This window comes from Eretmochelys imbricata, chromosome 3 (genome assembly GCF_965152235.1).
Source record: "Eretmochelys imbricata isolate rEreImb1 chromosome 3, rEreImb1.hap1, whole genome shotgun sequence".
Lineage (NCBI taxonomy): Eukaryota > Metazoa > Chordata > Testudines > Cheloniidae > Eretmochelys > Eretmochelys imbricata.
In genome coordinates this window covers 205,024,864-205,051,108 of record NC_135574.1, presented here as the reverse complement: position 1 = coordinate 205,051,108, position 26,245 = coordinate 205,024,864, and the positions used below count along the sequence as shown (strand labels likewise).

At 43.8% G+C, this 26,245-nt stretch overlaps 1 protein-coding gene across 2 annotated transcripts; it reads right to left on the bottom strand.

Annotated features, from left to right (window-relative positions):
• Nucleotides 1-972: 972 nt before the first annotated feature.
• Nucleotides 973-26,214, bottom strand: KAT14 (lysine acetyltransferase 14). 2 transcript variants are annotated; one of them, XM_077814134.1, is made up of 10 exons: nt 25,666-26,214; nt 23,835-23,953; nt 18,397-18,518; nt 13,729-13,910; nt 12,752-13,168; nt 11,072-11,643; nt 9,912-10,048; nt 9,442-9,617; nt 4,499-4,689; nt 973-2,425 (listed from the first exon to the last, which is right to left on the bottom strand). In XM_077814134.1, exons 1-10 carry the CDS (start codon nt 25,919-25,921, stop codon nt 2,252-2,254), a joined length of 2,346 nt encoding a protein of 781 aa, XP_077670260.1. In that variant the 5' UTR covers nt 25,922-26,214; the 3' UTR covers nt 973-2,251. The 2 variants fall into 2 exon arrangements, with proteins under 2 accessions (XP_077670260.1, XP_077670259.1); XM_077814133.1 differs by having other exon boundaries at nt 12,752-13,171; nt 25,666-26,210.
• Nucleotides 26,215-26,245: the final 31 nt, after the last annotated feature.

The window sequence follows — 26,245 nt, the reverse complement described above, 5'->3', positions numbered from 1 at the left end:
CATTTCCATGGCCATTCAGTGCCAGTGACGTCTTGCTAGACTGCCTGCGAGAGCGATTTTACTGCCAGTTCTGGTGGCATCCTGCTTTCACACCAGAAGAACATTATGAATAGATGAGAACCACATTTCTAAAGGGACCTCAACAAGATAGCACTTTGTGAAAGGGATTTTGTGTATGCATCGACAGCACAATAGCACACTGCAGAGTATATTAATCATGGTAATCAGGTATCTCATTTTAACCCCACAGTTCTGGGAGTACAGTAAACTGTAGGAACCAGGCGCAGAATTTAGACAGCTAACTGGCTGACTTTACATGGACAAGCAATATTTACAAGTCAGAGAATGTAGCTATCTCTGTATTGTCACTTGTGCCTATATCTCACTTGCCCACAAAACTGCAGAGGAATCTATTTAACTTATTTGTCCTCTATTGGCATTGTGTCAGAACACTTCACAATCGTGAATATATTTTGCTTAACACCACCCCTGTGAGGTATGGAAGTGCCATTCCCCCCATTTTACAGATGGGAAACTGAGGCACAGAGAGGCTAGGTGACTTGCTCACGGTCACACCAGGAGTCTGGTAGAGCAGGGAATTGAAGCTGGATCTTCAAGTCCTAGGCTAGTGCCCTAATCACTGGCCCATCCTTCCTCTCTTGGATGGGGCACAGTTGTGCACATACAAAGTTAAGGGTGTCTTGAAAATCTCACTGCATATTTTGTCTTAAAATCCAAAAAACAGTTTCATTTCCATGGATTATTTAAAATAACTGCTTGATTTCATCATAATCAAACACTTTTTATGTTGTCTTCTGGAGTGTGTGGAAAGGGCCTGTTAAGGCAAGATCCTCTATGGCCCTTATGCAGTTGCGCAATAGAGGCGAGTATAAGGAGCCCCCGACATCAAAAAAAGACGATAGAAGTGAATGGTGGGAAAAATAAATGAACACACCATATGACTGCAGCTGGGATTGTCCAAGAGAAGGTCTTTAATTTCACTCGAGGACAGAACTTTCCGGAAACAGCTAACTCTTAACATCAGTAACATCAAGGATTTTCACACACAGTCATAAAATATTTGGAAATGTGCACAAATGGCAGGGCAGATAGTTCTCAAATGGTTTCAAAAGTCATGAGTTTTTTCTAGTACCAATTACATATGTGTCTCAGGGAGGGCTTACCTTGGCTGTACAGAAACAGACAGAGTGTCGGTCTCTCTGCCCAGATTAGAATGCAGACCACACTTAGGCACCTAAAATGTATACAAGGTGGATTTAAAAAAACACATCTGTTCTCTGCAGCTATGTGGCTCTGACATTAAGACTATGCAGGTGTGGCTCATGTTCCAGATGCACAGACTGCCGTATCTACAACCTGCTAAACTGTAAAACAATCCGGCAAGCTACCGTTCACCTGCAGTAAAAGGGGAGTAGGAGCTGCTAAACTATGTAGGAAAAGGACTAGTCCTCCGTGTGAGGCAAGCCCTGTGTTTGCTTTTTTTTGTTGCCTTAATACTTTTCTTGGCTTACCCGGTAACGTTTAGAGCCTTGCAATCACAGACTGGGCTCTTTGGAGAAAAGTTACTGCCTCATCTTTGCCCCCTGTTTCCACTAGTTACAATAGGTTAATGCCATAAAGCAAGGATCAGATTTCAAATCTCACAACTGCCTCTCCTGTTGTGCTAAAATTCCTCAAGCCAGACTGCCTATGGCATAAGGGGGTGGGGTGCTGGAGCCAGCAAGGCTGGGCCCATGGTTGGAGGGATGCTTTATAGCTTCAACAACTGATAGATGGACTTAAAGATTTCAAAGAGCTGACTTAGCAGCTCTTGTAGCTAACCTCACCTAGCTACGAACACACCTGACATCCTGTTCCTGCTACAGAATACTGTGCACTGCACAAACTTCATACTGAACACACAACCACTGCAACACACTGTTAGGTTTGAGAAATTTAATGTCCTCCAGCCCCTTTGAAGTCTAATTGTTTGTCAAAGGGCTCTACAAAAACAGGGCAGGAAATTCCCCTTCCATTGTGTCCCAGTTCATACTCTCAGGCCTGTTGCTCGACACCCCCATGGAGGCCATAAATCAATCTCAGATTGCAAATTAAGCATACAGTATATCATTGCTGATGTTAGCGATAATGGCATCACTGCACCCTAACAGCCAACCTCCTGAGCTGAAATCCATGGCAACTGTTAATACAGCCTGTCAGGTTTTCCACGGAGCTGTGTATCCGTGATATATTATCGTCGCAATCTCAGAAAGAATGCATGCTTGCACTCCTTGCTATCTAAGGGGTAATATTTGTCGTAAAAATCCAAAATGTATTCTTCAGTCTTAAATCCAAATTTTTGATACAGCAGCATAGCGGAGTTGCTTGCAGAGACGTGAAGAGTAACATCTTTGCCCATGCAGGTCTGCCAAAGAAAAAACACAGCCAGACAATGAGAGCGCCTCCAGGGAAAAGGAGGAGGTGAAGAAACTCTTAAATTCTAGAATTTAACTACTTAGAGAAATGTGGGAAAAGCAGAGGCCTTGAAACAGAGAAATTACAACACATAGCAACAGCTGAAATCAGATGAATGACTGTTTATCAAAAACCTTTGTGATTGAGTAATCAGCAGTTTGAGGGCAGGAACAGAAACTAGACTTTAATTTGTCAATTTTCCTATCTCCTTCTCAGTGTAATTGTTAATTAAAAATAATCTCAAACACTTACTAACAGTGACCGGAAGAAAAAAACATCCAAAAGAGTAGGCATTCTGCTTCTGGGGCTGGACACATCTCTGTCATCAAATACACCTAGACTTGCTAGAATCACACTGGCACCACTAGGTTACCTCCAGGTGTGTCACACTGGAATTCCAGTAGATCCCAGCCTGATCCACTCCCATCCTTGAGCCCCCGGGCTCACAGCCTGAGAAGCCCAGCTAAATATCTGTGTTCAGATAGTAAGTGGCAATTCTGACATTAACTTGGAGATTCTTTGTTATTTAGCAATCAGATTATTCATAAAAACTCTCCAATATGTTTAATATAATAATTCTTCTGACTTTTAGCACTCCTTTCATGCCATGCTCTGAAAGCATTTTGCATCCATTACATCCAAACGGTAAGTACAAGGAAGGAGTAGGATACAGCCATTAACGAATTTTAATGACAGAGCATTTGATCTTGGTGTGCAAGAAAAATTAATTCTTGTTTTCAGAGGCTAGTAATAAGACTCCCACCTGTATGAGGCCAGAATAAAGCAATCAAAATTAGGGACATTTTTGAAAAAGAAAAGTTAGAACCAGAACATTAGAAATATTCAGCCTTGCCCCCAGTGAAATGTGTAACTTTTGGAATTGCATTCACACAATTCAGTGCGCTGTTTGCATCAGAGGATGGAATCTAGTCTATTTGTAGATTATGCTACTGCCAGCAGTTCATCTCAAACTGAATATAACCTGCCTCCCACCATAGACCCAAATACACAGCAGATCAGTGGTAGTCAAACAGAAGCCTAATGTGAAGTGGCAATCTCTCGTTATCACTGGAGTCGGTTTGTGTGACCCCCACTGTTTGTGGGACACCAGTGCAGATCCTGGTTAGCTCTATTGAACTTGATGGCATTACTTTGGTTTTATCTCAGTGTAACTGGGAGCAGAATTTGGTCAACTGTTTATTTTAGATCCTGCAAACAGTAGTGGTAATTTTCCACAATGGCCCATCAATGGGCCGAAACTCTGCCACAGAGGAGACCTAATTCAGTTTTCATGCCCCTTTGAATTTTGGCATCTCTTCTAAGGATGTGTCCTCACTAGACTTTTGTACCTTGAGTTCACTGATGCCAGTGAACTCGAGGCAGTTAACACATTTGTAAAATGTGGGCATTCCTCACGTTTGATCCAAGTGACAAACATTTGTTCTTTACCTAAACCGAGATACATTTGAACAAGCACCCTACATGTCAGAGTCTATGGCATTAACTCTGCTTGTGATCTAGTCATCGGTGGCCAGTGACTGGTGTAGCTGAGTTACAGGTAAGGAAAGCTATACTGGTACTGATTGAGCCTTCCCCTGCTTGAAACTGGGATTAGCTCATCCAGTGCAGATCGCAACTTTTCTTCTCTACGCTTGTGGTTTGCAATGTTGCTGCTGCACAGTTACTGGCTGCTGATGGATGAATTAGAGCCAAACCCAAATACAGACAAGGCCTGTATCACTTGGCTAATCTCCTAGGCCATCCAATCACGCATAGCCTACCCTATTTGAAAATGTCCTTTTAAATCCATAAAAAAATTCTGTTTGAGTATAATGATTTTCACAATAAAAATTCACACACGGTAGCATGTCACCCATGTAAGTACACAAACAAGGTAACAAAGGATGGGAAGGGGAGAGAGAGAGGATAAAAACAAGCGGTATTGACTCAGCACTGTTTGCATCCACACATAAAGATGGAGACAATGCTGGCTCCTTATCAAGGAGAAGAATCTTGCAGCTACCTGAATAAGATGGTAGATCATAAAGGTTGCAATCCCTGCTCTTCTCCACTCAGGATGAACAAACAGAAAAGAGATGTAAGCTTCATTGTATTTCACGTCTGGCACCATGAAGCCAAAGGCAATGATGACTTTTTTGTAAAGGACAACAACACTGAAGTCTGGATACTGCAGGCATTCTGACAAATCAATTCCTACAGGGTGTGAGAAGAGCACAGCTATAAAGCACTGCAAACCAAAGGGAAATGTTAATTCAATACAAAACAGTTCATACAATATTATACAGTCAGGGCATGATGGAATTTAAGGGAAATTAACAGCTTAAAGAGTGTTAAAAAGCAGGTTTTTCAGGAGACTCTGCTCAACTACTACTTTTTGTTGTCATTTTCAAACTCTTATGCATAGAAAGATGCAATCAGCCTGTAAGGCCAGAAAAGAAGTCTTACTGTTGAAGTCAATGGGAGCAGCATTTAGCCCATGTACAGAAGAAAAAAAATCCTTAAAAATGGACTCTACAGCAGCCGGTGCTAAGAAATTAACAACACTGATTCACACCCAAATGGTATGACAATAAAGACAAAAAACTAACTTAAAATGTGGTTCTGTTCTAAAAAGTGATGGTAAAAATGGCATCTTGTTACCCAACTGATGATCTTCCTGTGTGTATTCAGAGCCACAGCTACTGAATTCATAAAGGGCCCAATTCCAAACACACACATGAATAAAGTTACATGTGTAAATGATAGCTGGACTGGGTCCTAAATGTGTTTGTACTGCTCTTTACTTCTGATAGTACTTCTGCCCTGCATAGCCAATAAAGCTATGGGACAGTGTAATGGATTCTATTACAGCTTGCTCATCAACAGGAGTGTATTGCTGGCAATATGTGACTCCAAAAGAATTTCAGATCTCAGGTTGAGATTCCAGGGCTGCAGACTGAAAAACTGTATTTGTATTTGTACACTGGTCAGATCCGGTCTAGAGCCAGGGAGGTACAATCAACGTGGAACCCCAAGAAGCCATGTGTAAGGAAGCCACCTCCTCTCTTCTGCAGATGAGACCTCTTTTCATGAAGAAGGAAGATAGAGTAACACTGGACTTTTTGCAGATGCAAGAAAGGGTTCATAGATTTTGAAATGAAGCACAGAAATTAAAATGATCCTGCCCAGATTTAAATCTGATTTATGGAGCTTAGATTCACTAGAGATTTTTTGCATCAGTTAAATAGAGGAAGTGAGTATCTTTGGTTATGTCTTCATTGGGGGGAAAAAAAAATTATGGTTTTATGGCAAGATAACTAACTTAAGTTAGTTTTGTTGATGCACAATCTTAGTGGATACAAGGCATTGTAGTTTTTATCTTAGCATAGCCAGTTAATCAGACCTACAATCCCCACCTGGGGTTTACTTCAGCTAGCTACCTCAAGGGGAAAACTATATTGCCTTATCTCTAGTAGGATTTTATTATCTCGGTGTAAAAAACCCAATCCCCCCCCCCCCCCCTTTTTTTTTTTTTTTTGCAGTGAAGACATAGCCTTTGTAAAAGCTAGTTTGGACACTCCTCACATGTTTTTGGTTTACCCTCTGCTGATCCCTCCTAGCCTGTAAACAAAAGATTTTAATTCTCTAAGCCTTTACAAAGGTCTGAACTACCTTTAATTAAGTGGCAATAGACTCATCCTTTAAGTCATTTTTCAGAGTAGAACAGTGCACTTGATCGGTGTCTGTACAGTCCTTAGTGCAATGGGGTACTGGGCCACGCCTGGGGCTCCTAAGCACTATGGTAACAGAAATCATTAATAATAAATATAAGGGCCAGATTCTCCATTACACCTGGGCAAAGGTAGTGCCCAGTACATGTAAGCCATTACCATTCTAATTTGGTAATATTTTACACCCATTTTCCACAGATGGAATTGCCTAAGCAAGATGCAAGGCAGGGAAGAATCACACCCTTCATGTTTCCTCATATGCTCATTAAAACCATCACAAAAATGCCAACAACGGATGTATTTGCAAAGGTGGAGTAACAGCATATTGTTTTTCTGTAACACAAAATTATTCTTGAGATTTAAAACTTCATGGAATACTGGGAGCAAACAGTGGAATTAACCAATCTCTTGCTTGAGAAAGAGTTGGGTGGAGAGGAATCAGTGATAAGGAGAAGTGTTAATTATCTCAGGGCTGCAGTCTACTGTGAAATGACTCAGAGCTTGTCTGTACACAAAGTTGTATGGCTTTGACTACTGGTTATAAAGCAGTACAGCCCCAACATGGCGTGTATACTGGCTTTATATAAGTACAGTTTAGGGCTCATCTACATGGGAGGTGTTTCCCTTATGCTACTATAATTATAACAGTATGGTTAAAGCACTGTACCTTATACTGGTTGGTATAACTCTCCTGTTTAGACACACACATTCCAGAATGAGTAACTTTTTTAGGCTGTTTAAACTGCTTCCAAAGCTACATAAGCTAAACCAGAAAAAAGCCACTCTTATGCCATAACTACAACTCCACACAGAATCATAGAATATCAGGGTTGGAAGGGACCTCAGGAGGGCATCTAGTCCAAGCCCCTGCTCAAAACAGGACCACTCCCCAACTAAATCATCCCAGCCAGGGCTTTGACAAGCCTGACCTTAAAAACATCTAAGGAAGGTGATTCCACCACCTCCCTAGGTAACCCATTCCAGTGCTTCACCACCCTCCTAGTGAAAAAGTTTTTCCTAATATCCAACCTAAATCTCCCCCACTGCAACTTGAGACCATTACTCCTTGTTCTGTCATCCACTACCACTGAGAACAGTTTAGATCCATCCTCTTTGGACCCCCTTTCAGATAGTTGAAAGCAGCTATCAAATCCCTCCTCATTCTTCTCTTCTGCAGACTAAATAATCCCAGTTCCCGCAGCCTCGCCTCATAAATCATGTGCTCCAGCCCCCTAATCATTTTTGTTGCTCTCCGCTGGACTCTTTCCAATTTTTCCACATCCCTCTTGTAGTGCGGGGCCCAAAACTGGACACAGTTGGCAACAAGGGTACACTGTTGACTCATATCCAGCTTCTCGTCCACTGTAACCCCTAGGTCCTTTTCTGCAGAACTGCTGCCGAGCCATTCAGTCCCTAGTCTGTAGCGGGGCATGGGATTCTTCCTTCCTAAATGCAGGACTCTGTACTTGTCCTTGTTGAACCTCAGATTTCTTTTGGCCCAATCCTCTAATTTGTCTAGGTCCCTCTGTTTCCTATCACTACCCTCCAGCAAACCTATCCCTACCACTCCTCCCAGTTTCGTGTCATCTGCAAACTTGCTGAAAGTGCAATCCACGCCATCCTCCAGATCATTAATGAAGATATACAACAAAACTGGCCCCGGGACCGACCCTTGGGGCACTCCGCTTGATGCCGGCTGCCAACTAGACATGGAGCCATTGATCACTACCCATTGAACCTGATGATCTAGCCAGCTTTCTATCCACCTTATAGTCCACATAGGGAGTCACACTGGTATAATTAGAGCACTTTAAATTCACACCCTTCCTTATACCGGTATAATTTCCACATGTAGACAAGACTTATTTGTGGAGGTTCTTGTATCAGTATCAGGCACCTTTATACCAGTATAATTGTATTCACACTAAGGGTGGTACTGGTATAACTATTTCAGTAGAAAATCTCACCTTTAACTGACACCCGGTGTGACTGCAGTTTGGCTACACATACCCAAGCTATCTTTAATCTCATTAGCTCAGGTACCAGAGCAGGGAAGCCAGGGCAGCTGACCAAAACCCTGGGTAATTACTCACAGGGCTAGCCCACTCTGTCGCATCTTCAGTGCTCTGGTACATGAGCTAGCTAGATTTAAAACTAGATAGATGTTTTTCCACTAGGAGCCTAAATAACTGTGTATTTGGGCCTTGGTGCTTATCACAAATTCCTGTCTGTGCCATAAGGATAGGCACTGAGTGGATGGGGGACTGAGGGATTTGGAGGGATGTGGGGGAGAGTTGTGATAAAGGTGTTCAGTTTCTGTTAGAACCAGAGGGTGTCTCATGCTTTCCAAAGTTGCATGTGTAAAGACAGTCATGCCAATTTATCGACTACTGATTTAGGGCTTAATGGTGCTATTGCAATACAAATAATATCTAATAATAATAATCGACCAAGTGTAGTGCAAATATTGATTTTAAAATATAGGTGTGGACTGCTTGCTTGTGTGTTATGAAAAACTTAGTTTGCAGTGTTAGAGATGCTGAACCACATAGCAGATCATCATTACTAAGTCTCTACTGCCTAGGAACCACACCCAAGATCAGGGCTGCATAGTGACATGCATATAGTAAGAGACAGATCCTGCCCCAAGGAGCTTACAATAAAAAAAAAATAAATAAAAAGCAACACAGACAAATAAATACTATAATCCCTATTTTACCAAAGGGAAACTGTGGCCCAGAGAGATTAAGGACCTTGCCCATGGTCACATAGGGAGTATGTGGCAGAGGCAGGAATCCTACCCAGATTGCCTGAGTTCCAGTCCAGTGCGTTGCGGCCTTGTGCTTACTGGGAAGAAACTTTCTTCTCACGCCAGTTAGGAACAGTGTCTGGTAAAACCTCTGTTTACTATGATAAGGCCCTGATTCAGCAAAACACTTAAGCAGGTGCTTAACTTTAGGCATGCAAGTAGTCCTCTTAGCTCACACGCTCCAAGCACAGTACATGCTTAAGTGCTTTGCTGACTCAAGGCCCAATTGCCCAGTACGGTTTGATCTCAGAAATGTAGAGGCTGATGTCTTTCCACCACAGACCATCTGACAGAATTCCTCTTAAATAAATATTTCTAGAATAACTGAGGCAAACAAATAACCACTGAGGAAACAGACCTGCTCCAAAAATAATTTTTGAAACAAAACCTTTTCTTTCCTAGAAAACCATACTGAGGGAATCCTACCAGGCCAGAAGAATTCATGGCACATGGAGTTGATCGTGGGGATGTGGTTCGGGCGAACGTAGCAGTAATCAATGGGTGCTTCAGGCTCAGCCTTCCAGTCAGGATCGTTCTTGTGTGGATGGGCACAGATTTCTGCCAGCAGCTGCAGTTTAGGAGGCTTGGTCTCATGGTCACGCCTGCCAGTACCACAAAAACAATCAACAATGTGAAAGACAAGCTGGTAACAATAACTGCCACTGCTACTAAATGTTTGCTGCACAGGAAATATTCCTCTGATATACTACAAGTGCTACAAGAGGAAGTTGTGTTCCATTCATTCCTGTGGAAACTTGTGCCCAACCAGGCAAAAATACAAACTATTCACCAGAAGCCAGGATGCTTTTGCAATCCTGAGCACCCTGCACCAGTCTGCCCCTAAGAATGGAAGGAGAGAATGACAGAAGTGAGATTCAGACTCTAGGAGTCTGTACCTGATGTAAGGTTTCAGAACGCGAGACGTGTAGGGACTGACGATGCTGTGGTCTGTCACCAAGTCTTCTGAGCCTACCAGTCGGTACAGAAATTTTGTTGTCTGGTGCCTATATCCCTTCATAGCAGGCAGCGTAGTCTACATGGCAGGACAAAAATAAATGGTCATGTCAGGGGAGCTGCCAACAGCCTTATGTTTGGAACCCAAAGCTACAGAGGGGAAAAGACTTCTCACAGTCGGGGTTTCCACCTGTCCGACCAGGGAGTCTGGCACCTACAGTCCAGTGCTCCTGCCCATAGTGACTCCACAGCTCCCCCAAATTTCAGAGCCTGATCCTGCAAGGTTCTGAGTGCACCCATCACCCACTGTCATCTTGGGAGTGCCCATGGTCCTGGATGGTAAGAAAGTAATGCAATTTGTCAAGGTACTTACACAGGCTCCATCACCAAAGTGTTTGAGTGTAGAAGGAGCATGAGCAACTGGAACTTAGCAACGGTGGAATCTACACGTGTTTGTATTTTATAGAGCAGGGTGACCAGCCTATGGCTCCGGAGCCACGTGCGGCTCTTCAGACGTTAATATGCGGCTCCTTGTCCAGGCACCGACTCCGGGGCTGGAGCTACAGGTGCCAACTTTCCAATGTGCCGGGGGGTGCTCACTGCTCAACCCCTGGCCCTGCCACAGGCCCTGCCCCCACTGCACCCTTCCTGCCCCCTTCCCTCAGCCTGCCATGCCCTTGCTCCTCTCCCCTCCCCCGCAGAGCCTCCTGCACGCCACCAAATAGCTGACTGGGAGGTGCGGGGAGGGAGGGGGTGGTGCTGATCAGCCGGGCTGCCGGTGGGTGGGAGGCGCTGGGAGCAGGGTGGGGGAGCTGATGGGGGACTGCTGACCTATTACTGTGGCTCTTTGGCAATGCACATTGGGAAATGCTGGCTCCTCCTCAGGCTCAGGTTGGCCACCCCTGTTATAGAGTATTATCCAACTGTAGAATGGAGCTGGGAAGTGCGCTGGTGTGGATACAAGTCCTTTAAAAAATGAAGCTCATTCTTGTAATCCTTTTTACTTTGGGAGCCAGATTTCCTCAGTTTGATGTCTACTACATGTAACAGAAACCCGGATACAGCTGGCCCCAGGAACTAACTTGGAATTGAAAGCACTCACCTGGTACCTGTCCAGGATCCTGAAATCCTGGCTAGTCGTTCTGTATGTTGCATGCCCTGCTGGCAGCCTGGAAATGCCTCTTTCTTTGGCTCCATAGATCCCATCAACCAAGAGCAGAGCAGCATTCACAACCTGGTCCAAGTCAAAGAGTGGCAGTCCCCTTTCCCTCTTGGCCTGCCGGACTATCAGCTTGCGCCTCAACCTCCGGGCCTCTGGGGTCATGCTCACGGCATTGGGACAGGCCTCCAGCCTCTTCAGAAGTAGCTTTTCCTCATAGATGCTTACAGATGTGTACTTGGGAGCTTTGGGCTTATTGTCCTTCTCCACCTGTGGCTTCCTCTTGTCTCGTCCCCTGGCCTGTAGGGATGCATTTGAATCTTCAGGGTCTTCGCTGTCAACTTCCATCCTCTCTGCTTTCTCTTCTTCACTCTCCACCTCTTGCTTGATCTGCTCAGGCGTTTTCACTTTCTTTCGGCTCACTGTCATAGGCCCAGCACCCATTGGCCCACTAGGAGGGGGAATGTACTCTATTCCTGGATCTATGACTCCATCTCCTTCCATTTCTTCATCATCTGTACAGAAGACCAAAATAACTCAATAGACACACACAAATGCAAACCCAGCATAGCAAGAACATCATCACCCCAGGGGGTTTGTGGCTTAAGTGTGAAGAAAATATAATGTGGCGTTTACCTGTAATAGCCTGCCTGTCAGACACTCCTGGGCCTACATTTTCAAAAGTAACTAGTGATTTTGGATGCCCAACTTGAGAAATCTTAAAGGAGCCTGATTTCAGGAAGTGCTGAGCACCTGCCATTTAAGGTCTCTTTAAAGTGTCTCACAGTTTGGCCCCTTCAAACAGGGGCAACCGAAACCAATAGTCCCTTCAAAATGTAGACTCATTTTTTTTTCTATTTTAAAGGAACACTTTTTAAAATTGTTCTTTACTTAATGCCTTCCTTAAAAATTCCTTAAGAGCATGAAAACTGATGCAATAAAATGGCAGAGCTGAGCTGAAACCTTACAGATTACTGGCCAGATGTTCAGCTGGTGTAAGCTGGACAAGTTCCACTTAAGTTAATGGAGCAAAGCTGATGTGATGTCCTTACTTACAGTGAGTAGTGCTTATTCCATGTGTTCCCCCTATTCATTTCAATGGACTACTCATGGTATAAAGTACTATTCAGCTTCAGTAAGCATCTCACAACCTGACCCAGAATTCATCTCTTTGATTAGGGAATGTTACATGTCTGTACTCAGACAAATGAAAGCACTAGAAAACAAACAAACAAAAACCTCAATACTTTACTGATGCGAAAGACTCTTTCCTTTAAGAGAGCTCTCTAATTTTGCCTTGGCCTGACATTGCAACACTATTACTTGTCATATTGTTTTATGCAGGAATTACTGGGTGATATTGTCTGCCCTGTGTTATAAAAGATGTCACACTAGATGACCAAGTGGTCCCTTCCTGCCTTAGAATCTCTGACTACATCTGTCTGTGAAAATCTAATTTAGATTGTCATGTAATTAGGAAGAAAACTGCACTTTGCCAGTTATTTTCCATCATGCCTTGAAGTAAAGCAAACAGGGTAGTCTTTTGTCAAGGTAACTATGTCAACACTATTGTTATAAACTGCTTGTCACTTCCTATTAAACACAACACATGGCATCTCTTACCATGAAACAAGGCCTGTGGCGGCATTACATCCGGGATGAGATCTGCTTCTGAGAGCAGGCTGGGAGTAGCTGAATGGGAAGCTGGCGTCCCAGGAGCAGAGAAGTCCAGAGATGGGGAAGGAGACGGGCTTGTCAGAGGAGTTCGATCCGAGGAGCTCAAAGATGAGAAGTCAATCACCTCTCCCTTCTCAAGGACCATGTCAGGGCGACGGCCTCGGCTGGTGAATTTGACGGGAGTGGAGGAGGTGCTTCGGTCCAGGAAGCCGGCTGCCTCCTTCTGGGCTCTCCTAATGTCCTTGGCTTCTTGAGTGCGAGACCTCTTCTCCTTCAGCTCCATGGCTGACTCTACAGGATTGCGGCTCACCCGCTTCCTCAGCCCCTCCACTGTAATGATGGGATCCAGAGGTGGTTTTGAAGCTGCTAGAGAATAAATAGTTTATTTATTCTAAAAGGCACTGAGCTTTTGATGCCCCTTTACTCATCATTTGTATCCACATGAGCAAGTTTTGATGGTAGTCTTTTAAGAAGGGCCTTCAAGCCATGGTTGAAATTCTCCCCTGTGTAGAGCATCGAGCATAAAGGTTAGGCACCACTGAAGTCCGATATTGGCTCTTTGCACAGGAGTGAATTTCACTCCTTGTGACTAAACTGACAAAAGATGCTTTAAAAAGAGAAGAACATCAAGGTAACAGGGAGTAAAGAAATTGTGGTAATTACAGAGACAGGAAAGCAATACAAAATACAAAAGCACTTGGATCATTTAAATGACAATACGTGTATGTACGCTACAAAGAGGGTGTAAAAAACTATGGGTCTCTTCTCACACTGGTATAAATCTGGAGAAACTCCTCTGAAGTCAGTGGATTTACACCAGTGTAAAACTAGTGCAAATGAGAGCAGAATCAGGCCCTGTAACCCCACCCACCCCATCCACAGCTGTGCCATTCCATTCTGTGTGTTGTCATCATGACAGTTACCTTTTGCTTTCAGTGCAGATGCAGAGAGCTTCTCTGCTTCAGGTTTCATCGTAGGAGGCTTATTGTGAACAAGTTTCCACCATCCTGGTTCTCCAAATTCCTGTGCCCCTGAGCGGAAAAACAAGGGGCTCCCTACAGAAAGACAACCAGCAACAGTGCTCCACCAAGTTGAAGTCTTCTTCCTAAATCAAGAGAGGGAAAAATGAGACACACCAAGAACATTTTAATTAGACTTTATTCTCCTTTGCCAAAAAGACTAGGGTGAATGCTTGTGCCATTTACTCTGATGTAGTAGTTCACTTGGCCTCCAGACTTGAAGCATTTCAGCAGTGCCACTCTTTCTGATTTCCACTGGGTGATTTCCAGCTGGAATCTGGGACACCAAGTTCCAAGACCCAGCTATGAATTAACAACTAGACTCTGCTCTGAAAAGCGATTCCATTTTGATGCTCTCTCTCAGGGACTCGCAATATCAAATATGCGGAGTTTACAAGTAAAGAGATGGTTTTCCTAACTGCTGGTGCTTTGTTTATTCCGGCTTTCACATCACCAACCATAAAGATTCTGCAGTTGGGTCTTAATCAACAGTTCTATTGACGATAAAAGAGCCAGAACAGAATCCAGCTCACTCTCCAGTAGCTGTGCTAACTTAACAGTGCTAAGAAGAGTAAAAACTTACTCTGTTGTTAAAGTCAGTAGATAGGACTCAAGACACATAAGGGAGAGGGGTATTGGAAGGGGGAGAGAGAGAGAAGGGAGAGATCTACTGAGTAAGAAGGTGTCATTTTACATGAGGGGTCGGCAACCTTTTAGAAGCGGTGTGCCAAGTCTTCATTGATTCACTTTAATTTAAGGTTTCGCGTGCCAATACTACATTTTAACATTTTTTAGAAGGTCTCTCTCTATAAGTCTGTATATTATATAACTAAATTATTGTTGTATGTAAAAAAGGTTTTCAAAATGTTGAAGAAGCTTCATTTAAAATTAAATTAAAATGCTGATCTTACACCGCTGGCCCGCTCAGCCCACTGCCCATCTGGAGTTCCATTCACCTAGGCCGGCAGCGGGCTGAGCAGGGCCTGCGGCCGGGACCCAGGCTGGCAAGGGGCTGGCAGCCACAACCCCAGACCGGCAGCAGGCTGATCGGGGCCGGCGGCTGGGACCCCAGATCAGCAGTGGGCTGAGCGGCTCAGCCCGCTGCTGGTCTGGGGTTCCGTCCGCCGGCTCCTGCCAGCCAGGGTCCCGGCTGCCGGCCCCGCTCAGCCCGCTGCCGGTCTTGGGTCCCAGTCCTGTCCACATAGAGTAGGTACCTACCTTCTCCCTGGTTCTGGCCCATTCTCTTCCTCTCTCTGCACTGAGATGAGGGTGGGAGTGCACTGAGAACAGAGCTGGGGGTGAAGAAGCAGGCTGGGGGTTGGGGTGCAGGGTCTGGCCAGGAGCTAGAATGAGGGAGGAGGCTCAGAGTTGGGGCAGGAGGTTTGGGTGTGGAGCACTTACCTGGGCAGCTCCCATTTGGTGCGAGGGGTGCAGGTGGGAACGTGGGGGGGGGTGTGCAGGAGCTCCCGTTTGGTGCTGAGGGTGGGGGTGGGGATGTGGATGTGGGGGGTGCAAGAGTCAGGGCATGGGGTGTGGGGGGGCTGGGTATGTGTGGGGGGTGCAAGAGTCTGGGCAGGGAGTGTGTGAGGAGGGTGCAGAAGTCAGGGCAGGGGGCTGGGTATGTGTAGGGGTGCCGAAGTCAGGGCAGGGGGCTGAGTGTGTGTGAGGAGGATTCAGGGTCAGGGCAGAGGGCTGGGGGTGTGTGAAGGAGGTGCAGGGGTCAGGGCACAGGACTGGGGGGTGTGGGGGGTTCAGAGTCAGGGCAGAGGGCTGGGGGTGTGTGAGGGGGCTGCACAATGGTGCTGTTTGAGGAAAGGTAGTGGGGATGCTCTCTCCCGAACCTGCCCTCGTCCCCCTCTGCTCTTGGGGAACGGCAGCCACCTCTGTAGTATTTTGAAACAGGAGTCAGGCAAGGGGGAAGCAATGAGACATGGTGGGGACAAAGAACAAGGAGGAGGAAAGGAGCAGAACTTCTCCTTCCTTTGCTTTGCTTCCACTGGGTATTACCGCTGGTGGGATTTTTTTTCAGCTGCCTTTTTGCTTTTGTTTCTGCACTTGTGAAGAGTATGTGCTCTTTGCCTGTGTAGCAGGCCTTACCCATTCGGGCTTGAGGCACTGTCACTTCCTCGGTTTCCCCTTCTTCCCCAGTTAATCCAACTTCACCCTGTGGGCATTTTCTCACTAACTCCCCTTTTTGGGGGAACTGGCATGATGAACACCAAGTTCAGAACAACACAAATCTTCCATCCAGCCCTTCCTAGCTGGCTCCCATCTTTCATACGTGGTACTTAGTCCTGAACATGCTACAGCTCTTCTCCTCAGGCTCACAATCCTTTCCAGCCCTCCAAGCTGTGGCTTCTCTCCCAGCAGCAACCCGCTCCTGCAAGTCCCTCAGCTAAGACTTGTTCCTCAATAGGCTCTTGCTCCCTGCAGGTCTCTCTCTCTCAGGCCTTCTGCCTGGGAGCACTGGAGAGTTGTTACCAACCTGCACTCTTCCAGCAGACTCCCTGAACTCTCTCTGAGTGCTCTCTCAGGCTGCCTTTGCATTTCCCAGCAGGCCTGGTTTTGAGTCACATGCTCTCATCACATGATCTAGTGGACTGAGAAGTAACCTAGTCACATGTGAGACTGAACCCAGGACTCCCTTTAAATGGCCACCTCAACCTGTGACAGCAGGTCAGACGGTGTTGAGGTTTTTTGTAGGCTGCCACAGGGCAAGCCAGCCATTTAAGAGAGTTCTGGGTTCAGCCTCACCTGTGATTGGATTCAAATGAAGCAGCTGCACCACCAAGTTCTGGGACAACATGCAGGGCAGAAGTCATTTTGCAGGAGGCTGTTCTGGTTTCTCTCCTCCAAGCAAGTGGAACCATCCTCCATTCTCCCACAGGGGTGCATGCATGGAGGACAGGAAGCATTCCTGCTGGAGGCTAGGTGTAACAAGGAAAGGAGAAGAGTGCATGCAACGTATCTCAGAATCGAGTAGCACACACAGGAAGTGATGGATCTCACAGAGAGGGAGAATGAGCCATCAGCTGTCTCCCTATCATGATGCTGCTGCCTGCAAAGAAGTCAGTCCTAAAACCTCTAGAAGCAGAGCCTGGTGGGACAGCTGCCTCATTTGAATCCTGTTTTATTGGTACCTTCAATGGTGGTGGTCAGGGTAACACAGAAATCAGGTACCTGTGTTTTAAACAGAAACAATAACGCAAAGAAATACCTTCCAATTAGACTGAAAGGCCAGATACTTATGTCCATTCTGTCAATCCAAACTATAACTCCAGAGGCTTGTTTTGTCTCCCTTGTGTCCCCACTGGCATATGCGTGTCTCTTTCCATCAGAATCAGAACAGATTCAGTGAGTTGCAGGGCATACTTAGAAAAACACATTCCATGCTCTGCGTGCCTAACAATGTCAAACTACTGTGCTGAGAGAGAAAAGGGTTATCAGCTTTGAACAGGACCTTTTATTCTGTTAGCTACTTTCCTGACACCATTAAATCAATTAGAAAATAGAATGATCCCTGCTGCTGAAGGAAAATCTTATATTGACTCTCTCCTTATCACACGCATCCAAAGGTCACACATGGTATAAGCAAACTTTGGTGTACATCCCTGAAATTTTTAGGCTATCCCAGAATGGTTAAAAATGTAAAGTAAGCCACTTTTATTTAACCCCCCGAATTTATAGCTAAAACATGTACTTAGGGCCCTACCAAATTCATAGTCCATTTTGGTCAATTTCACAGTCAAAAGATTTTAAAAATCATAAATTTCATGATTTCAGCAATTTAAATCTGAAATTTCACGGTGTTGTAATTGTAGGGGTCCTAACCCAAAAACTGAGTTGGGGGAAGAGGGTTGCAAGGTTATTTGGCGGGGGGGGCAGGGGGAGGGAGGAGGAGAGAGGATTGCAGTACTGCTACCCTTACGTCTGAGCTGCTGCTGGCGACACTGCCTTCAGAGCTGGGCAGCTGGAGAGAGGAAGCTGCTGACCGGGAATTTGGTAGGGCCCTACATATACTGTGAAAAACACCACAGTGTCACAATATTTTGTAGTGACTAGCAAACAAGAGATTTCATTAAGAAAAGATCCAAAATAAGATGAAATAGGAAAAATTAGTTTCTTTCTCTGGGGGTTCTGATCCCACATCAATTTTATGTCAGTGTAATTCTATTCATTTTGATGGCATCCTCCCTTATTTACACCTGCGTAAATGAAATTAGAATCAGGCCCTATGTGTTCAGCAATTAAGTGAGATTTTAGGGTTATGATTTTGGAGAGTTACACTGAACGGAAGCTGGGAAATTCCCACAAAAGTACAAAGCTCTGTGTCCAGTTCTGTACAACACTAACTCTCTTTCACTATGTAACAGGTTTATTCCTGAGAAATCGCTTTGTACCCCTGTTTGAGCTCTGCAGATCAAACCCTCCACTTTCTTCCTTCTTGTCCGCCCTGAATTGAATAGAGAGAGAAATCTCTGAATAGTCTGGAATTCCTGTTTCCTAACTGAGTAACACAATTTCTTCCCTCTGTGATCTCCATTCCAAGTTTCAGGGAAATATTGGCTTTACCTGTTCCCTAATAGGAAAGTCCAGTGTTTCTCAATAAAAGCACAAATATCTTCTTTCCATCTGAAGTATCCTTGACGGCCAGTTCCTTCCAGAGACAGGTTGTACATCGCCAGCATGACAACCTGGAACACAAAAGGGAATGGATTCAAATAGTCCATTAACATTTTGTCTGGCGGGGAAACACCCCCTCCACTCTTTGCTGATTTGACCTATTTATGTAAAGCTTCCAATTGATTCACAACCACACAGCCAATCTATGTAATCCATGATCTTGTTAATTGTACTTATCCTTTCTTCCTTCCTATTGTTTGTCACACTCACCTGCTTTATTCACCCAGGGACTCTCTCATGCCAGGGGAATCCTCAGCTATCTGGTGATGCTGCTTTATAGCCCCTTTGCACAGCTTGAGTGGCATAAAAGAGCTATATCAGGGGGTGAGGATCCAGACTGGGGACAAGATGTCTTTTCTCTCCAGAAAGGATGGGTACCAAATGCCCCAGTTTGCTAATCTTATAGAAATGTGTGCACAAGGACAGACTCTTCAGGTGTTTTTATTTGCTTAATGTCTTCTTTCCACTTAGAATCCAGTAAAAGCAGAGCAATCTATAAAAATACATTGCATCCCATGGATCACTCTGCTTTTGCTTTGTCTTTATTGAACACAGTCCTTTTAGAGCACATTTACATACATCACAAACAAACTCAATTGACTCACTAAGAGCCTAAATTAAAGCACAGTTTTGGAAATCTGTCTGTTTGTGAATAAATCTAAGAGGACAAACTATCAATTACACTGAACCACTTCGGCCTGGAATACAAATATTAATGGTGCAGATGAGTTTGGAGCTCCTGCTGTCAACCACTCAACTTCTGTGGAGGCTGTCTCCTATAGAGACTTATTCTCTTCTTTCTTAGGGCTCTGGAACCTACTTTGGCAGGAGATGGTCTCCTAACCAAGTACCACTAATGCTAACGGGAGAATACATACAGTCTTTAGGTTTTTTCCAAAAATCCTTTACATGTTTGTTAACTGCTGCTCTAGAACTTTACACACTGAACCCAGGGTCACTGCAGAAACAGCTAGGTGGGAGTGTGTCCCACCAATGACAAAACACAGGTCAGAATTTTAAAAACGCTGCTCCTTTCAACAGGTGAAATTAGATGGTCACAATAGTCTCTTCTCACCTTAAACTCAAGGAATCCAAGGAATCTCACCTTAAGATCAAGGAATCTGGGTTTTTTCATATGCGAGCTAAGGTGATTCTGCCACTTCCCAATACCAGACTTGGCTATCCTGGAGGCATTGCTTCTTGTCTAAACTGCCTCTGAGAAGGTGCATTTTCTTTGTTTTCTCTTGTCTTTCTTCCTTGTTACCTCTGACTTTTTCTCTCTCCCCTTTGTCACTCTCCTTCTGCTATTCTAGAAACCGATGTAGTCTAATACTAGTAGCATTTATTGGACCAGAATCTCCAGACTGGCCAAGCTGAGCTCAGTGCACGATTAGAGCAGGAGAGGTGAGGGGGGGCACCTGTGCATCCCAAGATCCTATGATTTCCTGGCACCAGCCCAAATCCCTGACATAAATTCAGCTGTCAGGCTGGTCTATCTTCCACCTGCTGCCAATGATCCCTAGAGGCTTTTCTGGATCCAGGGATTGCTGATGATCACGGGGGTCTCAAGATGCCCTGACTGTAGCCCCTTTCACCAGGCCATACATCCATGCTGGTTGCTAGAAGAGGGTGACATAGAAGTTACTACAGAAGCTCTAAGCCACCCGAAGGAGGACAAATCTTCAAGTGGCTGGATCTGCCAGCTATGAGTCTGCTTAGTGCCAGCTGGAGTAGCACAAAGCAGCTCTCGTACTCTGGGGCATCGAGTATTATTCCTAACTTCATTTAGGAGATGTGCACACACAAAACACTGGGCCCATGAGCAGCAGCAACGGACAGTGAAGTGGACATTTCTAATGATCCATGCTGAGACAAAGCATCGCTACTGCTCAGAGGGCACAAACATATGCCTCAGCACCACAGCACTGTACATATTGGCTGGGATCCTGTATCTGAAATAAAGAACGCTGAACTGCAGCAGTCGCCACGGCTGGATCAGATTCACCATTCTGCAATGCAAACATGGATTTGGGGCAGCATGTCTAAGTTGGCTAAATCCTTCTCTTCCGTTTCCCTAATGGAAAGGTAAGACAAACATTCTAACTGTTATACTCAGATGATGTACCTCAGTCAGACTCAGTCCTATTCCAGCTGAGTGAATATCCCAACCTTGCCTAAAAACAAAAGTGAAACTGGGGAAACACCTTAAAGTCTCTCAGATTTACTAAGCTCTTGAAGTCCTGTAATGAGGACAACTGGGACTCTTGGTTGCAACTGCAATCAAAACTGAGCTGCATATCATGTAAGGAATCCGTCAGAGAGATGTCACTGTAGGGCCAAAGTTACTGCTACATAAATCAGAGATTATTTGGGGTTGTGGCTTCATGACCGGCTAAAACAGTAAATCCCAGCAAAGACTATTACTAATATGCATGCAGCCAATCTGGAGCTTTTCTGAGCTGTGTGGAGAGAGATTTCTTTGTTTTCCGCGAACCAACAGCCCTTTGATTTGTACATAGACATCCCACTAGCTTTAAATCACAGCCAAATCAAAGAATCATAGGTTTGGAAGGGGCCTTGAGAAGTCATCTAGTCCATTCCCAAAGTCAGGACCAAGTATAGCTAGTCCAGCTAGACCAGTGTTTGTCTAACCTGTTCTTTAAAACTTCAATGATAGGGATTCCACAACCTCTCTAGGTAATCTACCCAGTACTTAACTATCTTTATACTTGAAAGATCTTCCTAATATCGAACCTAAATCTCCCTGACTGCAGATTAAGCCCATTACTTCTTGTCCTACCTTCAGTGAACATGAAGAAAAATTGATCACCCTCCTCTTTACAGGTTTCAGAGTAGCAGCCGTGTTAGTCTGTATTCACAAAAAGAAAAGGAGTACTTGTGGCACCTTAGAGACTAACCAATTTATTTGAGCATAAGCTTTCGTGAGCTACAGCTCACTTCAGCTGTAGCTCACGAAAGCTTATGCTCAAATAAATTGGTTAGTCTCTAAGGTGCCACAAGTCCTCCTTGTCTCCTCTTTATAGCAGCCTTTAATGTATGTGAAGGCTGTTATCAGTTTCCCCTCTCAGTCTTCTTTTCTTCAGACTAAACATGCCCAATGTTTTAACCTTTCTGCATAGGTCAGGGTTGGTTTTTTGGGTTTTCTTTTCTTTTCTTTTTTTTAATATTTTACCATTTGTGGTGCTCTCCTCTGGACTCTCTCTAGTTTGTCCACATCTTTTTTAAAGCATGGCACCCAGAACTGGACACAATACTCCAGCTGTGGCCTCACCAGTGCCGAGCTGCGCGAGACAATTACTTCCTAAGTCTTACATACCACATTTCTGTGAATACACCACTGAATGATATTTGCCCCCCCCCTTTTTTTTTTTTTAACAAATGCATCACATTGTTGGTTTGTGATCCACTATGTGAATTCTACTCCTGCCCTCCAAAGTGCTAGCAACCTCTCCCAGTTTGGTGACACCTGCCTATTTTATAAGCATATTCTCCACTCCATTATCCCAGTCTTTATTGTAAATACTGCACAGTAGGAGATCCTAGACAGACCCCTGTGGGGCCTCATAGATACACGTTCCCAGTTTGACAGCGAACCATTGATAACTACTCTTTGAGTATGGTTTTTCAACAAGTGCACCTACCTTATAGTAATATCATCTAGCCCACATTTCTCTAGTTTACTTATGAAAATGTCTTGTGAGACTGTGTAAAAGTCTTACTAAAATAAACATATATCATGTCTACTGCTTCCCCCATCCACTAGACTGGTAGCCCTGTCAAAGAAGGAAATTTGGTTAGTTTGGCATGGTTTGTTCTTGCCAAATCCATGCTGGCTATTACTTATTACCCTATTATCCTCTAGGTGTTTACAGATTGTTTAATAATTTGTTCGAATATCTTTCCAGGTATCAAAGTTAGGCTGACTGGTCCATAATTCCCCAGGTCCCCTTTGTTTTCCTTTTTAAAGACATTAAAGGTATTATATTTGCCTTCTTCCAGTTCTCTAGGACCTCACCCGTCCTTCATGAGTTCTCCAGGATAATTGCTAATAATTCCAAAATTGCTTCAGCTAGTTCCTTAAGTACCCTAGTGCCCTGCTGATTTGAATACATCTAATTTATCTAAATATTCTTTAACCTGCACTTTCCCTGTTCTGCCTTGTGTTACTTCCCCCTTGTTAAACAGTGTTAAGCATCTGGTCACAATTAATCTTTTTAGTGAAGACTGAAGCAAAATAGGCATTAAACACCTCAACCTGCTTGGTTGTCATCCTCCTTTATTAGCTATCCTTCCCTGCTAAGTAGTGAACCTACACTTTCCTTCATCTTTCTCTTGTTCCTAATATATGTATAGAACCTCTCCTTATTGCCTTTTACATCCCTTGCTAGGTGTACCTCTGTTTGTGTTCCTTAGCCTTTCTGATTTTGTCCCTACGTGCTTATGCTATTCTTTTGTACTCATTCTTAACTATCTGTCCATGTTTCCACTTTTTGTGGGATTCCTTTTTGATTTTCAGGTCATTAAAGGCCTCCTGATGCAGCCATATTGGCCCATTACTATTCTTCCTATCCTTCGCAGAAGGATAGTTTGCTGTTGTCATGTTAATATGGTCTCTTTGAGAAACTACCAGGTCTCCTGAATTCCTTTTTCCCTTTAGAATTTTTTTCTCATGATACCTTACCTACCAGTTCTCTGAGTTTGTTAAAGTCTGTTTTTTTAAAATCCATTGTTCTTACCCTGTGGCTCTCACTTCTTCCTTTCCTTATAATTATGAATACTATCATTTCATGATCACTTTCACCCAAACTGCCTTCCACCAGTAGATTCACAACCAATTCCTCCCTGTCAGAATCAAATTTAAAATGGCTGCCCCCCCGGTTACTCCCTCTATTATCTGAAACAAACGGTTGTCCCCAAACATTCCAAGAATTTACTGGACATTTTGTGTTTTGCTGTATTACTTTTCCAACAATGCCCATATGCCAAAAAATTGTTAAATGCACAGCAGCTAAATCACATTCTCTTTGCTTTTCTAAAATTGTGTTCAGTTGTATTGAGCAATGCACAGTATTGATGAAAAACGGGGAACTTGGCTTTTTTACAACACATTAAGACAATCTTTTCAATTTACTCACAGAAGTCCCACTTTCTGATAAGCAGGTACATAGCAATCCACAAAAAACTCACAGGTAAATTTCTTCACCACCTGTGACTAACTCCGAACTTCTAGGTGTTATGCGCATTGTACACACAGCAACTTTTGAAGGTCTTGTTGGTTTTATGCCTGAGTGAATGCTTTTACTTACTTGCTGCCAGGTTAGTCTCAGCCGTTCAAACTGCTCCTTTCCATCTTCTGAGCAATCAGAGCAAGTAAACCTGAAAAAGTTATCTCCCTTGAGGTAGCTGAGTTGTTCTCTCAGCTGACCTAAAACAAACAAGCAAAAGGGATATCCCTCAGTCCTTTTATAGGAAAAATGGAGCAAAGTAAATTTGGATTCAGAACAGTGTTTATCCGCTGAGCAACAGATCAGCAATCCTGATAATTCCATAACAGAAGTATAGAAACTCAGTGTGATGCTTAATTTACAGATACAGAAGTCAACAAGGGATCAATAGCAAAAAACCACACATTAAAGAGGGGCTTTCCTACCTAATACTTGAATACACGTAAAAAGGCAAAGATTTTAATACATGCAGTGTTATTGGAGCCGAGTCAGTCCCAGGATATTAGAGAGACAAAGTGTGGGAGACATTATCTTTTATTGGACCAACTTCTGTTGATGAGAAAGACAAGCTTTTGAGCCACACAGAGCTCTTCTCAGGTCTGGGAAAGGTACTGACACACTCAGTACCTTTCTCCGACTGTAACTGAAACACTAACTGAAAGAGATTAGAAAAAATATATTTCCATTTTTTTCAGCTTGTTTACATTGCGCATTTGACAGCACTTTGTGTCTAGTCACTTTCACTAATCATTCTAGTGATCAATTTCCCTTGTTTGGGTCTTTCAAACAGCAACAGAAGACAGAAAAAAAAAGTAAACATAAAAAGCTGATTGTCAAACCACAATAACTGGCAAAAGGACACAGGATCAGATGTAGTACCTAAACAGACTAGATTTCAAGTTGACTGTGTCCCTTTAACTTCTTCCTACTGAACACCTTTCAGAGTAACAGCCGTGTTAGTCTGTATTCGCAAAAAGAAAATGAGTACTTGTGGCACCTTAGAGACTAACCAATTTATTTGAGCATAAGCTTTCGTAGATCTTCTACACTTTCCACAGTATGCATCCGATGAAGTGAGCTGTAGCTCACGAAAGCTTATGCTCAAATAAATTGGTTAGTCTCTAAGGTGCCACAAGTACTCCTTTTCTTTCTACTGAACACCAAATGTGAAATCCTGGCTCTAGTAAAGTCAATGGCAAAATTCCCAATGACTTCACTGGAGAAAGGATTTCACGCTACAGCTTTTGGCAAACTGGGCAGTTGAACTAACTGACAGGTGTGCAGCAAGCCAGAAGAATTCAGTACTTCCTGCCACAAAATGAACAGTGTTCAGGTAGATCTTGATTTTGGAAAGGAAAAACTGCTGTACTAGAATATGAAGAAAGCTAAAAGAGTTTATATAATGTTAAATGGAGATATTGGAAAGATCATTTTAGCTATTTAGCACAAAATACCTTCTTCCCAGGACTGCTGCTACTGGTTTTATATTGTTCTGTGAATACTAATCTAAGTTCAGGAGACCACGGAACCATTCCTATATACAGAAGGCTGAAATTTATTCATACATCCCGCTGAAATGACAAACCAATCAGGAAAATAATAGTTACCTCTTATGTAGCACTTTTCATTGGTAGACCTTTACAAAGGAATTGTCAATATCCCTGTTTTACAGATGGGGAAACTGAGGCACAGAGAGGGGAACTGACTTGCCCAAGGTCACACAGTAGGCCAGTGGCAGAGCTGGAAATATAACCCAGATCTCCTGAGTCACAGACCAGGTCTCTATCCACTAGGCATCCCTGCCTCCCATACATTCAGGAAAAGAACATGCATTATTTTCTGGGAGGAAAAGAACCAGTAAACCCAGAAAAGGAAAGTGACAAAGATAACAGAGGAAAATCTTGACCCTTACTTGCTGGTATCCACTTCTGACACTTCTCACAGTAATAGGACATCTCCTCCATCCAGGATGCATCCCCCTCATCACTGTTCAAGGAGTCTCCACTCTGATCATGGGATAAATCCACTGAAGCCTGATCCTCAGATTCAACAATCAGGAGAGTCTCCCCTTCCACCTCACCCTCCTCCAGCCCTTCTGAAGTTGATGTCCTTGTAGCTTCGTCATCATGACGACTCATCAGCCCACTCATGTGAACGTTATTATCCATCCCTTCCTAGCAAGTAGAGGAAGATTTTTTTTACATTACATGGGGCTCTCCCTCCCAGCATTTAAAATACTATCCATCTAAGGTGAGCCAGCCAGGTATGAAGCCTCCTACACAATAGTTCTGCACAAGTGAAAATACAGAAGCTAGAGAAAAAACTTTGTGTTTGCACTTCTTAATGTATATAATTTCCTGGACTTGATTAAAATGTATCTAAAAGAGATGGACTTTCAGAAATGACTTCTGTTTACTCAAACACCTGGGAATAGTCAAATACAAATCCTTGCTGTGTTCCTCAGTCCAAACTCTAATACTTCAGTTCTAGGT